We start from the raw sequence: 18,310 nt of genomic DNA on the forward strand, positions 1-18,310 counted from the left end.
ATATTACAGTTGAAGATGGCAGAATGATTAAAAGTATTTCACAATCAGACAGCTCTGTACTTTAACCTGAGAGAATACCCAGGGCTTTCGAAAGACAGTAATTAAGTAATTTCATGATAACTCATGCATTACAGCAATAATACTGGCACACGCAGCATGAAAGCTGGTTTTGCAGTGTCTTCCAGATGCAAAACAATATGATTGTCTTCAGTGGGCTTGCTTGTGTAAGAAAAGACCTCCCAAATAAGTAAGATCAAATGAAGGCAAGAAGACTTTAAGGTGTTAATGCTTGTTGTCACACTAAATTATATATATATATATACACACATAAGGTTATTCTGCATATGTCTTTTTGTGGTAGTGAATCGTGATGATTTTTTTTTTATTGATTGGGAGAGGCGTTGAGTTAGAGTATGTTGACTCAATTCCAGATTATAATTACATTCTGTTTGTATAAAAATTCCTCCTGTGGTGTCAGTTGAATAAGTTGCCTGTCATTTACTGGTTTAAACATTTTAAGTATTTTCTATTTAGTTTGCTCCAATTCAGAAATGTTTGAAATTTTTCTTCTTTGTATGTGGTTGGTAACATTGTTCTGTGAAGTTATTGAACAGATTTTACTCTTTGTTGTAACTAAAATTGCCACTCTTCAGAGACTGTAATTTTTATAATATTTTATGATCTGTTGCTCCAACTTCATATAGAATACCAATTTTTATGAGATTCGGTACCACTCAGGTTTCTGAAAATTAAGCTGTCATTAGGTGAAACTAAAAGATACACTTAATTTATTTCACTTGAACCCTTGTCATAAAGGACAAGACAGGTTTCTCATTAGAGAGATTATTGTGATTGCTGTCCCAGCAGAAGTTTGTAGCAAGGAGCCTGAAGCAGGCAAGTCACCCAAGTGGTACCTGTTCACATGAAACAGAAAATAAAAATTATCTTAAGGGAAAACGGAGGCAAGAAATTAAGAGTCCAGACTGAAAGGAATGCTGGGTAACATTAACACGGAACACAAATACAGTGTTTCTGGCCAAGAGGGATTTCACAATTAACAACAGTCAGCGATTGGAATATTCTCCACAGGGAAATACTGGATTCCCTAGTATTGGACACTTTTAAGATTTGGCTGGACAGGATGTTGGGCCATCATTTCTAGACTGTGCTTTTGCCAAGAAAGGTTGGATCATATGATCCTTGAGGTCCCTTCCAACCTGGTGTTCTATGATCCTATGATTGCCTTCTGCTTGCAGTACTGCATTTGTAATATAAAGTCAGGCAGCTGGGGCAGGGGAGCATGAAAAAACTCTTGTGAAAAATCCTCTGCAGCATGCAGAGGATAAGCAAGTGATGAGCAAAATACTGGTATTGCAGGAGCATTATGACTTGAAATGAGCAAAATGGTAATCGGTACCAAAATTATAAAGTGCCCTTGTTTCTGCTGTGTTGTGATATTCTTTTATCATCCTGTTCATGTCCCAGTCTCACTGGGCCTGGCATTGCTGTGCATCTGATTCTGTTACATGTATATATTCCTTGATTCTGCTTATACCTTTTCCCCATGTGGCATTTGAGAGAGCATTTGTGGTATGATCTACAAACCTCCATTCTAGCAGATAATCAATGTATAGTGTAATTTTAAGTGTTTTAGGACAAAATGCAGTTAGCAAAGCAAGGGAAATTTATGTTGCATTGCTAACTGAATTTAAGAGTGAATGTAAGTGAATTCTGATGTAACCAAGCTGATGAAATGTTTACATGCAGTTATGATAAATACATTTTAAAAACAACAGTTGTGGTGGTAATTGCTTTCCACTTTGCTTAACTTTAAACATACACAGTCCGCAGTGCTTGGAGCTTATGTTTTTAAACATCCTTGCCAGGTACTATGAAGCCTGTGGTTTGGGGGTGGAGCTGTTTTTTTGATCAGGGTTGTTTTCTTCTGAGTCAATATTGCGTGCTTCAAGATAATAAATGGGGAAAACATGTATTTTATTTTTTTCTTAGCTTTGATGTATTTTCATTTTAGACAGGGGCATTAATTTTGGCAGATGCTCAAATAGCAAATTGGGAATGGATTTAGTAATAGATACTTACTTAACTGTAGCAATTCATTGGACTTGTTGGATGCACCAACATAAGATAGTTATTAAAACTGTAGCATTAGCTTAGGAAGGGCAAGTAAGGTGATTCAGAATTATTTTTAAATGCCACAGGCTAAATATTAGGGATCACAGCTGGGCAGTGTTGGCATAAAGAAAGGACTGCTGCTGCTGCACACAGGTCGTCAACATCAATGTATTTGGGAGTAAAAGGCTCCAGCTGCAACATCTCAAACTAATCTTAACCACTGACTCACAATAGCTGGATTTCCACTAAAAACAAACAAACAACCAAAACAAACAAGCAAAAAGTTTTAAAACGGTTAAAAGCTGTCAGTATAGCTTAATTGCTTGCAAACTGTTGATCCCTTATAATCTCAATAAAAGCAGCTTTAAGTAACACACTAATTAAATAAAAGCCCCATGTTTTCACTCACAGATATGTATAAATTACAGTTTTTGATTCAGGTATTGTGTACTTTAGAAAGTAACTTATGTCAATGATTGCACTTGTAGTGTTGTGAGCTGTTGTTGCTTGAGATCATTATAGGTGAATTAAGAGTTGACAGAAACAGGTTGGGTAGAGGTATCATTTGAGGTGGGAAAACAAGAAATTCAGCCAAACCAGAAGTTCAGTATCTATGTTCTGAAGGGTTTTGGCTCTTATTAAGGAGTGGAATGAAAGACACCATTTTTGAGTGACTCGATGCGATGCACACAAATTTTAAATGGTTGTTGCTGGAGGGTTTGTTATACCTATGTGATTATAAAAGTGTCAGTCAAAGACTAGAAATATTATTCCTTATTGCTTTCCCATGGTGGAGCATTTACTGCAGAATGCTCAAGGAGGGGAAGCTATTTCAAGGACTAATTTGGAGTATAGTCCTGAAGGAATGTTATGAAAAGAGAAGTCCATTTGTAAATTATTTGGAGGAGTGGAAAAGGGTTGAAGTGAGTTGAAAAGCCTTGTGTAAAGCACATAGTCTGTCTTGTGCTGAGAATTAGATATCTCAGATTATTACCCAACATGGCCAAGAAGCTGAGCAGAAGGCTCCTTAAAGTTAGTATCCATACAAACAAAGTTTATTATGCTGCTGTTCCTGTTCCCAGTGCTTCGGGGCACAGGAGGTGGGCTTTGTCTGTGTCTCAACCTTTTCCTGAGGGCAAATGCCCACAAACTTGCTGACGAGCTGGCTAGTCAAGACCCTACTTATGACTGTGATGTGTTTGGGATGGAGATAATCTCTGTGTCTTTCCCAAAGGGTTCAGATCTGCATTTCCCAGTCCAAGGAGCAGGCTGCAAAGGCAGAGGCTCTTGGGCTGGAGTGATGGTGCCTTTCTTCAGGAGAGGCGTGTCTTTGCGCAGAGAGAGTTACAGTTTTCCTGTACTTTATACTGCTCACTTAAAGGATAAAATGGATTAAAAGGAATTATTCCCCACTCAGAGTTCATTGATTAAAAGCCTAATTGTCCAGTATCCCACATCCCAGTGAAACCCAGTTGGCTAAAAGCTAGCATGTTTCATTTTTGCTCTCCCTTTCTAGGGTATTGCTGATTTTGTGGCTTTGTTTCGTTTGGCATTTTGATATTTTTAATCTTTTTATAAAGTCAATTGTCAGTATATTAACAGGTTTAGTAGAAGGTAGTCCCTCTGTTCCCTCCCTACCATATAGCTCCAGCTATACTGTCTAGAAATGTGGATTGGAATATTCTACGTCAAAAGGAGTTGCTTGTGTCATTTGGGGCTGTTCTGCCATGGCAAAAGCCATGCCATTCTCCCAGTCTCTGAAATACAGTAGTCATGTTTTTGCTTTCTGTCTTGAAAGTAGCTAGGTTTTCTCCTCCTCTCTAGTTCTTCGAGAGCCCTGCTCTTCTAATTAATATTTGGAAACATTCTGACTTACAGCTTAGGTTTATATACACATGGGCAGCATGTATTTTCTCCTCTTCCAATACTCATTTAGCTTTTCTTTACTGATATGTCGTGGGCTTTTAGTCTTATCCCTGTGTAATAGGCTCCTGTTGCTGTCATCATCCTTGCATCTATTCTAGTAAAAAAATAGTGTAATTCAATATGGCTGACCAGATTTGTACCTTGTATTCAGCTGAGGTTATATTAGTGGCTAGTATGATGACAGTAATTCTTCCCTATCTTGACTGAAAATATCCTCTCATGACAAAGTAGGTCTGTTTGTCTGTCTTTAGCTTTCCTCTGTCAGATCACAGTGGTGACTCACTGTTATCCTGTGATCAAGTCAGACTGATCTTTCCTTTCAGTATCTTCTAAAATGATCCCTGGTTTCCCACATCCTGTGTGAGTATGCTAATCACAAGCTTATTATCTAAGAGCATGGGTGACCTCCTGCTATAGCTGCTTAAAGCAAGGCAGGGAGAGGGGTGTTCCAGTGGTTTCTACTCAGTCTTGTGATAAGCCCAAGCCTGATGGTTAGCATTTTCTGTGTCTGAGAAAGTCTGCTGAGTTAAGACATGGGATGGCAGAGTAATAAACTCATTGTGTATTTATGTGGTTCTGGTGTAAAATCATGTGAACCTGCTTGTCTGTGTCATCCTGGCCCGAGTGTTATTTTGTATGACTGAGGGCAGAACTTGAAGTCCATGAAGCACTTGTGAAACAAAAGGGATGCCTGTTATGGTTACAAACCCCAGCATTGTGTAGTAGCCGAGAACAGGTTTTCAGATTACAAGTTTGGATTTAAGTTTCTAACATCTGCCTAAGCTTCTCAAGTGGGCTGCAAGTAATTTTTCACATATTGCCCTTAACTTATTTCCACTGTTGCTCTGTATCTATAGTTTGGGAGAAAGGTTTATCCACTACTCATGTGTTTTCAATACTTACGTTGCAAGACTTTTAGGGAAGGACCTTCCGTGCTGTATTTGCATTCTGTCTGGAATGAGAGCCCCTCTTGGTCAAATGCTGTGGACCCTGACATGATTTTAATGATAGGATTTGAAACATTTTCTTCTTTTAAAGACATTCAATTAAGAATAAAAGTAAAATAGTTTGTCCCCATGCTTTACAAGTAGAACTTGTTCAATCACAAGATATTCTTGTGATGGGTGCTGTGAATATTACATACAACCTTACTTAACTTTTAATCATATCGTGGATATGAGGTATATTTTGGTAATAATTTTTGGAAGTGAATACACTCCTAGTCTCCTTATTGAAACATGTTTTCTTACTCCATTATTTTGACATGTTGCCAGATGTTATCATACTTTGTACAGTGGATTTGGCATAAATGGTGAACTTAATTGGAAAACTGTGCTTAAAAACAACTATTTGGTCTGTCACATTATTTCCTCTTCCTTTTAACATGAAATAAACAGCCTTATTTTATTTGTAATGGAAGAAGAGGAGACAACAGTCGAGTGTACATTTTGTACAATCTCATGTTCAAATAGCAGTTTTTTCCCTGGGTCTGTCATTATTCTCTTTTATTCAGTAATGACTGTTTTTAGTGGCTTTGTACACAGCCTGGATAAAAGTTGGGAAAGCAACATTTGTATGTGAAATTTAAGATTTAAATAAAATGAGGCAATGTTTGAGTATGAGGCACAGGTACTTGAAAGCACATTTGAAGAAGCATGCAAGTACAATAATGGTATCACAGTGATGTGAGAGACTTAAGTGGTTTCTCGTGCAGAGTTCAGTGCCAGGGTTGCTGCTGTTACTCATTAATTATTTAAAATTCCAAGTGCAACAACTCGCAGTTTAGTGACTCTAACCTGCTGAACCTCTGACCTAAACATCTAAAGCCCAAAATACCTGGGCTAAAATTCCATTTGAAAAGGAGATAGATTTATTTATTTCTCAGCTATACAGTTACCCTTAGCAGAAAACATTTTTGCTTTTTCTATTCAGAAGGGAAAGCAAACCCCTGTATCATTGCCAGAGAAAATCCCAGACTGGTGTCACAGTGTCTGTGTTTCCAGACAGGCATTCATGAGCACAGAAAAATTGCTTCTCCACAGCTGTGTTAAGTCGCTTTGTGCTTAAAATTTATTTTTAATTTAGGAGCAGGAGAATTTACAAATCCTTATTTGAGCTTCTTGAGATGTCACTTGCAACTTGCATAGCAAACCATTTCAAACTGGAGAATTGTTTTGTTTTTGTGTTAGTGGACTGTGGATAATGGTGACCTGTTGGGAGACTGTCACATGAACCTTGTTACATGTCTGAACCACACTCAAAAATGTTGAGGACTAGGTCTCTGAAAAGTTACTTTAAAAAATTACTTTCAGAGCATAATCTCTTGCATGAACCCTCAGAAAAAAAAGCTAGTAATAAAGAAGACTAAAGGAAGTGAGAAACATAATGCACAAAAAGCGGGAAATGAAAGTATGTAGTTGAGGATACATGTTTTTCATGTCAGAAAAGAAAGATTGGGTTTTGTGCCTGTTTGGCAGTGTGTTTTTGGGAAGGGAGGGACATGACTTTACAGCAGTAGATTGAGCCAAGAGGGAGTCAGCCTGGAGTATGGTGAAAGTCAGACCCTTTCGTAATATCAATATTTATGCCAAATGTAACAGAAGAGCATTTACAGGAAACCATTGGTTTATGTTTACTGTATAGATAGATTATATATGAAGTCAGAGAAAACTGACAGAGAGAAATGTTGGGCAGAGAAAGAGGCTTTTACCCCTTTTTTTGTTTTTTAATTGATTTATTTAATTTAAAATTAGATAGTGGTTCAGTGTTTTCTCACAGCAAAGTTAATGTAACGGTGTCTGGAGAAGGTGAATCATCTTCTTATCTCGTCTAGCAGTCTGTTGAATATGGGGAGATAAGAGGCAGCATACAGTGCCTTTGCTACACATGCTTTAGAACTGCAGGTGTGCATTTTGTCATCAGTCGCTATGGTGTGTTAGTGAAACCCTGATCATCAGAGTGTCCGTGTTCCCTGGGAAGCTGAGGTGACCTAACTCACTTTAAAAGGGAGAATATTCCATTTGCCACTGGAGAAAACTTGTTTTTCTAAGCAGAGAACAGGAAAAAAAAGTGTGAGTCTTCAAATATATCTTGTCGTTATGGTATCTTTCATTTTTAATGTGAAAACAGATGTAACAGTCTTGTCTGATGTCAGACTTTAATCTCAGAAACTTAAAGTCTCCAAGTAACAAATAATGATACTTGTCTGTAGGGTTTCTTGGTAGCTCTCTGCTTTTTCCCCTCTGCTACTGGTAAGCTTATAACTTTGGCCTGAAATTCTCTATTATTTGAATTTAATATATTTTTTTTTTCTAGTTAATACTGCACTTATGTTAGATATTCTTGTGTGCTGGATTATCTTTTTAAAAGAGAATGTAGTGTTTAGGACAAGTGTGTACCTTTTAGTTGTGGTTTCATTGTAGGCCAAGCGATGAAGTCCAGAGTTGTGGAGGTGTATTCCTAGAGGAAATACAGTACTTCAGAAACAATGATGGTGGAAAGTGGTGGTCTTAGGAGTCTCCTGCATATCTTTACAGTATATAAAATGAGGTTATGATGTGTCTCTGTTCTTAGCCATTCTCTCTGTATCATTCTCTATCCGTATTTTTTTTGTGGTTGTTGTTACTTTTTTTCATCAGAGAATTCATTTTACTACAATGTTGAATTATTTTGTCTCTGGAGCAGACAGGTGCTGGAAATAAAAACCACTAATGATTATGTGTCTGATTCTTTTCAGAGGGCTAGGAAAAACTGATCCTTGCTCCTAGGTTTGTATGCCCTTCAGACCTAACAGTCCTCCAATAGCAGAAAAAAATAAATAAATTTAAAAATTGGCCTGTTTATTTTTGGGCTTTCTTGGGCTTTTTTTTTTTTTAAATTATTATTTTTTTTCTTTGTTAAGGTTGGAAGGGACCTTAAAGATCATCAGGTTCCAACCACGCTGCTATGAGCAAGGACACCTCTGACTAAACCAGGCTGCACAAAGCCTCATCCAACCAGGTCTTAGTTCTGGTGTTGTGTGTAGCAGACAGTATGTAGCAAACTAAATAAACTTGTTGATACTAGTAACTGTGATAAAAATAGACCAATCAGTCCTATTTTCATAGGAGGGCAATGTTTCCTTTTTGGTGTTTGTTCAAGGGATATGTATGTTAGACATATATGTGGTCCTCTCTGTTCCCTAGGCTGGCAATAGTTGTGAGGCACAAGTACCTCAGCAAAGGTACAGAGGACATACAAGGAAATCCATGTTTTGTTATGCCCCTGAGGTGTAGGTGCTATGGATAGAAGTGCAGCAGGCAGAAGAAATGGTGTGGTCAAGTGCTTGGACATGCTGGGCACATCTGTACCTGGCTGCAGATCTTTGGGTTGATGCCTGGCTCCCCGATCCAATGCACTGGCCTCTCTTTACAAAGTGAAGGTGATGAAGGAAATTTCCTTATGACCCCACAGGTGAATTGAGATAGAGGTCACAGTGCTCCACTACTCTGTGTTTTGAAGACAAACAGTAAGCGTGTGCCATTTCATTACAATCATTGATGATTCATTGTGTATAAGGGAGTATAGGTATCAATGCATGCTAAGTTATGTTAGGTGAGCATTTTCTTGCTGGTGAAGAGAAGCAGAAAAACCCTGTTGAGAAATTTGTTTTTAAATTATTATTTTTTTAATGGGTAGGTTAAGGCTGATGGTGTTCCAGAAAGGCGTGGAGTGGGTTGAAGGAAGAAAGAAGAGAAGAGCAAGAGAAACTGAAGCTACAGAAAATAAACATGATGTTTAGCAATTTAATTGTAATTGTTTTTTACAAAATGCTGTCTATAATCCTTATCTGCTATCTGTCTATATCCTTAGCTGCTCTGAGGTAAGATTCCTGAAAATCCCATGCTTTTATATAAAAAAAGGAAATATCCTTCTAGTTGGTGATAGAGGAAAATTGTAATCAAAGCAGTCCGAAAAATCTTTAAAAAATCTTGGGTTCTGTCTGCTGTGTTTATCCCATGGCAATTTCAGGAAAGAGTTTACTGCAGTATCCTTTCCCAGAATATATTCCATCTCAGTAGTGTAGTCTTTCTCCAGTATCATGTGGTTTGCGTAAAATTATAGTGAGACTTAAATCATTTTGGTGTCATTTGCAATGATATATGAAGTGTATGTAAATTACTGAGCAACTGTGGCAGCACTGGGGAGTACTTTCTTAGATAAATAGTGTTTCAGAACTTGGCCCGTCTCTCACAGGGGTGGTTTTCTAGGTCAGGGATCCTTGCTAAAGCACGTTCAGTTGTCCATAAACATGGAAATTGCAATGTCTGGGTAGACCAGGAAGGGCAGGACTCTGATATCAAGGCACTGTACAAGCGTGATTAAATACACCTCTCTGTAGTAAACTCCTGGTGAATTCTCTGATTTAAATATCATGGTCACCACTGAAATCTTGGTTTTGATCATTCATGACCAAAGTATGTCTGGAATAATTTAGTTTTCTTTCAGGAAGTGTTCTTTGGAGAAATAGCATTGGGAAAGTCAACAGTGAAATAAGGTTTGATCTAGTAAGGATTGCAGGCTTTCATGAGTAATGAAAAATTAACTCTACATTAAATAACAATGAATCTTGTAGAGATTTAAGGCATTATATTTTATGAAATAATTTAACACTTGAATTAAGAGAGCAGGATTCCTAGGAAGGAGCTTGCCCACGAGGCAGGTTACTTCTGTTACGTGTTTGCTCACATCTGACACTGAAGCATCTGACTGTGACTGCTGGTGGAATTGGCTCTGGGTCACTCACCTTTACCTGCCAGAGGTGTTTTTTCTTGGTGCATTGGAGTACTAGGCTACCAAAATGAGGGAATTCTGAAGAAATAGATGAGGCGTGCCCTGTGTCTCGATCTGTTTTGAAATAAGGCTGAAGTGAAGCACTTCCTTCCACAATTGTATATCACACTGAGAGCCTAAAAAAAACCCACTCAGAGATTTCCATCTAACTGGCAGCCAGTGCTGGACAATGTATCAACTTGCTTCTCAGGAAGCTGCGTAACCTGGACCTGATAGTAGGGGGGAAAAAATAGTAAAATCTTTTGCATGTCATTTTGGTTTGTAATTAAGAGTCGATGTTGGAGGGCTGCTGAAATTAGAGAGAACTTGCACATTTGTTAAAAGTAATTACATTTAATTTTTGTAATAAGATCTGGATATAGTAGCAAAATGTAATGTTTACTTGGATGAGAACAATCATTAATTCAGCAGGAAGTTTTAAGTAAATTCCTCACATATTTTTGTATTCTGTGGTTACCCTTCCCATGTGTGAGTAAGGCCAGGAGTACTTGTAAATGTATCTAGTGTTATAGCTCTGTGCCATTATCCAACATTAGTCTGTGGTGAATACATATTTCTAGACAAGGTAATAATTATGTTCTGATACTTGTAAATATGTAAGTACTTGCATACCTTTATTATTATGTGTAGTTCTATTGAGTCATAATTATGTGTGTGGGAAGAGGTAAGATTGAACCCTTATTTTACATGACTAAATTACTGTTCAACAATCATATTTAACAATCCATTTGCAGCATCCTGTAATTTATATTTGGTGGTTTGTGTATATTAATATCAAATAACCATTAATATCCAATAAAGGTGTTCCAGGTGCAGTGGCTTATAGCCTCCTGAGTTAAGACTTGATGAGCTGTCACTGTAAAGCAGCTCCTGGGCTGAAGTTTATAGCTTATATTTAGAATATACAAAACTTATAATGGTCTGTGAGCTATTATAGGGGAAGGACACTCTTTAGAGTCTGATGATTACAAAGGGTAAACTTTTCTTGAGCTCTCATGAGTGAGTAAGAAAAGGATATTTTGCAGCTAAGGCAGCATAACCTGCAGAAAGTGATACCATTGCAAGTTTAGAGGAGCAGTTTTCTGCCTTTCAGTGAAAATTCTAAATCATGATGTGTGTGTGTATGGGAGGGTGGTTATAAACTCTTTTTAAACTATAAACACATTTAATTTCAACAGGCAGACTTGAATGGGATAGAAATATATAAGTTTCTAAACCCCTATTTTTAACTAACTGTGTGAAGAAAAATAAGTTGTGCAGTCCCAACATATGTCTTTTTACAGGTATTGTTTATGAATGTGATGTGTAGCACTGAGCTTTTCCTTCCCTTTTTGTATTTGTTTGGTTTTTATTTTGAGTTTGGCAGGCAGCAAGAAGTTTCTCTCCTTGGGTAAGGCAGTGGCATTTCTGTAGCTGTTGCTAGTTGGAATATGGCTTCCTATAGTGAAGAAAGCGGGAAGGCAGCTTGGTCTAGGCTTCCATTAGGTTACCTGTTAGACTGTCTCTGTAAGAAGGTAAATTGATGGGAGGAGACGTTTTAATTTATTTCCCAAGCAAAATCCCTGGGCTATTTTTGGAATGACATGAAGCAGACTCTGGATAGCTGGAGTTATTTCTGTGCCAGTCATTGGGAAGTGTGTGGGTCTTGGCAGCAGAGCTGATTCAGCTGAGTAAGTGGTTGTGGCTGGGTGACTGCTGGTGGCACCTGCAGGAGCGTTTCGCAGCTCCCTGCTGTAATTCACTCACTGAACCCAAAAGAAGTTGTTAAATAGCAGACATGGTTTCAATTTTTAGTCCTATTTAATCAGTTTGCTCACGTGGCCTGTTATTTTAATGTGTCCCCCTTGCCCCCCCAGTCTTGATGGGAGGTTTTATAGGGTAGCTGGCGCTGTACCCTGATAATAAGAGCTGCATAGTGTCCCCTCTCATGTTGTGACTCAAAGATCATGTGCAAAATCTTTCATCTCACAGGATTTACAAAACTTGGAAGGTTTCACTGAGAAGCCATTGGGCAAATGCTGTTGTGGTCATAAACTCAGTCTCATGCTAAGGCCTGTTTTGGCAGATTATTGTTAGATGTGATTCATGTTGGATTCAAAGAAAGTTACTACATTTCTACAGTTTTTACATTGTTTTGGAGCTTCATGACTGTTCTCGTGGCTGTTTATCAGTGCTAAAGCACGTCTGAATTCCCCTGCAAACAAGAATCTTGATCAGTTGACTGACATTTGCTAGTAAGTACAAGAAGCTGCTTAACTTTATACAGAGCAGCTTAGTCTGGCAACCTGTATGTTATGAAGCTGACTAAAAAGAAAATACAATCTTTTCCAGCTCAGATTTTTTGAATAGTTGGCTGCAAGTTCCTACAAGGATTGTACAGTGAGTAATCCCAGTGACTCAACTCATTGCATAAAGATTAGCACAGGTAGAACCTGTGCAGTGTGGTCTGCTCACAACAGTAAGAGCCAAAATCTGTGTTTAAGTCTTAACACTTCAGGATGTACTTGCATTCTGAAGTGACAATGACCCTTATACTCAGTTTTCAATCAAGCAAGGCAGACTTCTGCTGGAGACTGAAGTGAAAAAATAGGTCTTTTTGTTGCTGTAAATGATTTTAATATTTACAGGCTTGTATATATTGATGGTTTTGCTTTCTAATCAGGTATCTACAAAACAGTTGGCACTATACATTTCCTTTCCTAATTCATGTCAGATTTTTTTTAAGCCTTTTTTGCCCAAAGGATTACTTTCTTCTCTCCATCTAATAGGCAGCATGAAGAATTCTGTAACTTCAAGGATATTCTTGCTATTTGGCTGGTTGCTTTTGTCCCTTTGGCTAAAAAGTACCTCTGTCTCTATGTGAGGAGTTTATACTAGGTACCTATTGCTAACTTTAGTTTAAACATCGCTGTCCATTGATGCATGAAAAAAATGAAGTAAAATCTAGTTGTGTTAGTTTCTCGATATGAGTAGAGAATAAGAAGGGTATGATCATGTGAGTTTTAACCACATGCTGTCCCTCTGACACATTCAAAACAAGAAATGAAACAGAAGTGCAGATTTACAGGCTTAATCAATGCCATTAGTTTTCACTTTTAAGTCTCTGTTTCAGAGAAACATTCCACTCATCCCAGATGTAGGTGTACTCTCAAACCACACTTCAAGACTTTGAATAGTGTTGTGCATTTCCATTTCTCCTAGCCTTCTTTTGTTCCCTTTCAAGTGCAATTTTTAGTATCTTCCTGATGTAATTACACACATGGGAATCAAGAGTGCATTGATCAGCCATTTCATAAACTTCTCCATTTGCTTGGGCTTAATTTTGTTTGCTCATTTTGTGCAGTCATTTGAGCAGCAAACTGGCCTGATGATTTTCTGGTATCTGGAGTGTGGCAGCATGGAAGTTTTATTGCTTTTCTTTTCACTGCCCAACAAACATTTATCTGGCTGAGTTTCACTGCATAGCTCATCTGTATCTGTCATCTTTTTCTACCTTGGCACTGCAAGACTGGGACTGTGCTGTGCTCTGTTCAATGGTTACAGGGTGGTTGTTCCTGGAGTAGTACTCCAAAGACACCAGGGAGGCAACAGGGTGGCAGGAGGACACTAATGAGAGTTCTGATTTGAAGGTGTTACTTTGGGTCCATAATCTGTTTATTTACACATATATGTGTTGCAGATTAAGTAACACTTGGAACATTATTCCTTTATATTACTCTAGACATTTCTTGTAGTTTTGTATCCCACCCTGTTTCCTTATGTTTCAAAGTAAGTGATGTGAGAAGTGAGCTGCTGATCAAAAATTGTGGAAGGAAAGGCCAGTTTGAGGTAATTCAGTTCTGAAATGCAGTGTATATGAATTTAGACCACTGATAGAGTGTTTTGCCAGGTTTGCTGATGCTAAAATGTTACGATATATACCTCTGTTTATTGCAGAGTAGTAAGTGTTACTGGTAGTACCAGAAATTGAATTTCATTACTGGAAGTTCAGCTCATAATTCTGAGAGGGAAAAAGTCCACTTGAAACTTCTTTGGCATGTATCTTTAAGTTTTGGGACTTCAAATGCTGCCTTGCACTGCATTTGACAGGCTAAAGGCAGCACCTCTGTATAAGATCCTATACAAACACACACTTCTATGGGTAGAAATATGTAGTGTAACAACAAGTGTGTTCTAAAAGCTGAAATTTCAGTGTTGTGGTTTAACCTACATAACTTGTTAAAGCTGAGATACAACAGGATGAGCCAGAAAATGCAAAGAAAGAGTTGGTATTCCTTTCTTATGTGCTTATTATGAAAGTGTGCACTGTAAAGAACATAGCCATTCTCACCCCCACAGCAAATTGTTTGCAATTCAGTAGTTTAGCAAGTTAATTTGCAGTTTGGTGGGGTTTTTTTAGAAATTGTTGTGGCAATTGTTGGCAAGTGAGAATTCAAAAGAACTTACTTGATATTTCATGAAATTTTGTAGTTACAGATCATTTGATATGTATAACACTGGTACTATTAATGTAATACTAAGAGACAGGACCTCTGTCTAATTTATAATCTAGTCTTGTTATAGGTGCAAATTTCACAATAAACACTTTTTTTTTTTTTTTATACACCTCTGTTTATGTCAGTTTTGACTTTTTTTAGAAGAATGAGAGCTTTGTGGTACTGCTTAGATTTGGAAAATAGACCTGCTAAGCATTTTTATCCTGTAGGATTGTTCACAGATCTTACCTTCGACTGTAAAAATGCTTATTGTATGAGAAATACCTCTTTGTTCTGTGTCAGATGAAAAATTATTTTTTATTTCAGTACAAATGTACTGGCTTAAAAAATGCTCTTTTGGTTTTATCTTTTCAGAATTTGAAGTTCTGGTGATTCACCATGGGGAACCATGTAGGAAAAAGAGAACACAGTGCTGACAAGGCAACCAAGGTGAGTGCAGAAAATGGAAGAGGCAAGGCCACTTCAGAAATGTATGTTATGAAATATATATATATGTATGTATATTAGTGTGTTTACCAGATCACTTTCACCATTACTATTTTGTAGTTGTTACTGTAAAATTACCACCTTTTTTAAAAGAAGTTCCTATGAGATGTGGCCAAACCAGGGTTTTGCTGTGCTGGATTTAATGAGAAATGTGACTGGAAATGAATGGAATGAGCCTTAGAAGCATGGTATTGCAGAAATTTTTAAAGAGCCAGTAAAATGAATTATGTTTTACATGCTGACAGCTTCCCATTTGAGTAGTCATTGGATTTATCCATAAGAAACTACATACAAACACATAAATTAAGAGAATTCTAAGAGAATTGTCAGCCTGAGGAGATACAGCTTTAAAAATCTCCTTCCCAGAAAAAAAGAAAAAAAAAAAAAGATGAGAACTGGCAAAATGTTTGTTAAAAGTTTATTTGCTTTCTAAGCCTCTGCTGACACTGTTATGTATTTTGTACATAATGTGGTCTTCTGTTTGCCTTGTGATAACATCTTGCTTATTTCTTTTTCTACATTGTACCAGAAGAGAATTCACACATATCATAAAAAAACAAAAAAGACATCTTTCTATATAAATAAAAAGATGCCTCTTGTTGCTAGCTATTGCTAACTTCCCTCCACCCAACCCCTTCCAAGAATAACGGTTTACAGCCTGAGCCTACACTTTGTAAAGCTACTGCCCTTTGCATTGGTTAGATTATGTAAACAGGTAGGGTTGTGCTTTATCTGGAGGAATGTGGGTATTTTGAGTTACTGTAACAGATAAGCAGCAATCCCTAAAAGACAGTCAAACCAGAATTCATGCAGCTAGTAGTTCTTTGCTGTCTCGTTTAGGAAAATACATGAACACAGTGAAAGGAATAGGGGGAAAGCAGCAGGAAGAGAGGACAAGTGGCTACCTGTGGTTTTGTTTTGCGTTTGTGCAATATTTTGCAAAACTATTTTGTGGCCCAAAGCTTCAGTGTAAATAATAGTATGAGTCCCAAGATGTGGTCTTGTAGTGATCAGTCTTGTAGTCTTCCCCTCCATAAAACACAGCTGTGCAGATCCAGCAAAGTCAAATGCACCAGACAGATGTATTTAGCCAAATGTTTTCATCCTTTCTGATCAAAGAGTGTGAGATCTTGCAGGTGAGATAGTGCAGGAATGCAGAGCTTGATGGGCTGTTGTGCACCATGTGTTCCCTGCTTTGGTCTTTGAGGACAAAATTTGGGTAGAAAAACAAATGGTAACTATTCTCCCACTGTGGGATCATGTGTGTGATGCTTCTGTGTGACAGGTGGGTGAGTTGTCAGGCACATGGGGCCTCAAAAAGGAAAAGATACTTCAAACTGCAGCAACCTATGCAATAGGTGTAAGTTTGCAGTGGTGAGTGAGGGTCAGGTCTACAAGGAAATAGATTGCTGCCATTAAAAAAAAAAATTAAATCCTCCTTTTTCCTAATTCACAAAGAATACTTGATTCTGCAATCAAAATATATGTCTTTTACCTGAAATATTTTTGAAGGAGGAACTTAGTTCTGTAGGAATGTTTTCTGTCCATCTTTCATCCTTTTAGAGTGACAAAAATCCAAAACACCAAACCCCTAAACTTTAAATAGACAATTGTCGATCAAAATTTCCCCTATATGTATGTAAGACAGTAATCATATCACGAGAAATGATAAGGCCACAGATTTAAAATCAGGAAATACATGTTTATGGTGCAACTGTGTATTTCACATAACTAGTCAATCTTGATTCAGCTCTTACGGGCAGCATTAAAGTTCTTACCGGCAGCAGTAACCATGTCGTGCTATTGTATTTTTCTTTTTTTTAAGCTATGACATAGCTTTTATCTTTCTTCTTTTTCTTTTCTTTTTTTTAAATTTTTTTTTTGTTTGTTTGTTTAATATAGCTGTAAATTAGATCTGTTTTCCCACCAGCCTTCTAGTGTGGTATGGGAGACAATTGCTGAAGACTTGCAGAGAATACAGTGGAAATGCTGAACTGCCTCTCCTTGCTCTTAGCAACAGCACTGCAATGAAAGAGGCTAACATCTCACTTAGCATCCTTCTGAAAATCATTACTTCAGCATGTTTTCTATATTTCCTTTCCCAAAAGTACAGTACCAAAGAACAGCATTGTTGTAGGCAGCTGCTTTGAATAGGTGAGGTCAGATTAGCTGCACAAACACTCTTCTGGCTCCTGAAATGATAGAGCAGTTCTGCAGACAGCTGTTTTATGGATAGTGACACAAGAGAGACTGCTGCCAAACTGTAGCAGTCGTAATTCTTGGTTGTCCAGCAAATATCCCCTAATACAGCAATTAATATAGATTTGTTTTGTTGGGGTTTTTTTAGTTGGCATCTAGTTTTTCTTCACTTTCAGTAAATTTGGTATTTGTATTACAAAATTAGAAATAGAGATCTGAAAAGCAATTATTCTATCAAATGTCTGGCATGACACCAAGATGCTTTAAAGTTGGAAAAGATACAAAAACAACAAGATGGCTTCCCATGCTGTGATACTACTTTCAAAATACTGTTCTTGTCTTGATTTATAAATATGCCAAGCTACAGTGATTATTTAATAAATAATGAGACACTTTGAAATTAATTGGATGCTTTGAAAAATAGTTTGGACTAGTTGACCTAAATAATGCTAAAAATATTTACAAAACCCTCACATTTTACCTAAAGCAATAACATACTCCAGCTCTTTTCTATCAGATTTCTTTCTCTCAGATTTAATGGACTTGGTGTTTTTTATAGTTTTATAAGATACATAAGAACTATTAAACGAACCCAGCAATGAATCTTCTTTCTTTTTTTACTTAGAATGGTATTAGACTTTGCAGTCTGCTTAATGCATTAGTAAACATGTAAGTATTTCTTTTGCTTAACTTTGTTCTTAATTTTTGTCCTAAGTTTTAAACTTACATAAATATTTCTAAGAACAACAATAGCAAAAGACTGGTCTGTCCTTTGTGCCACAAGTTTCTTTAAGTTCTCAGAGAGCTAAATATAGAAGAGTAGAAGGAGTAGATGATTGAAGTTTTATTGGTCCTTGTTTGAAGTTGTAGTTGATCTACATTAATTTGGCACTGTTAAGCTATGAAGTGCCAGATGCTCTTCTGTAATAACTGGAGCTGCTTCTAAGTGAAGTTCTCTGCTATTGTCTCTTTTGATTGTCTCCTGCAGAGAATTCTGCACAGCACATATATTGCCATCCCAAAATCATTGATACCACTGATTATTCTTGATACCTGTCAAAACTGTCCCTTAACTTCATTGATTGTTCAGGAAGATGGGGTTGGAAGGAAGATTTCTGTCAGAGTCCCATGTATTCCATAGCAACTACCAAATGCGCAGGGTCCATGGAGCCTGGTTTCCATGTGTCTTAGGTCACAGAGTACTGTGAAGATCTGGATATCAAGCCTGTGAGCTACAA

The 18,310-nt window shown here is 37.4% G+C and overlaps 1 protein-coding gene across 6 annotated transcripts in view; it reads left to right on the forward strand.

The window, feature by feature from the left end:
- Window positions 1–18,310, forward strand: part of MBP (myelin basic protein) — a 115,311-nt gene that overhangs the window by 13,430 nt on the left and 83,571 nt on the right. For all 6 annotated transcript variants that reach the window (XM_051611929.1, XM_051611930.1, XM_051611932.1 and 3 more), the window contains one exon: window positions 14,742–14,816. In XM_051611929.1, coding sequence (XP_051467889.1) covers window positions 14,766–14,816 — 51 coding nt within the window. In that variant the 5' untranslated portion in view covers window positions 14,742–14,765. Of the gene's footprint in view, window positions 1–14,741; window positions 14,817–18,310 lie in introns of those variants that run through there.

This window comes from Apus apus, chromosome 2, assembly GCF_020740795.1.
Source record: "Apus apus isolate bApuApu2 chromosome 2, bApuApu2.pri.cur, whole genome shotgun sequence".
Classification (NCBI taxonomy): domain Eukaryota; kingdom Metazoa; phylum Chordata; class Aves; order Apodiformes; family Apodidae; genus Apus; species Apus apus.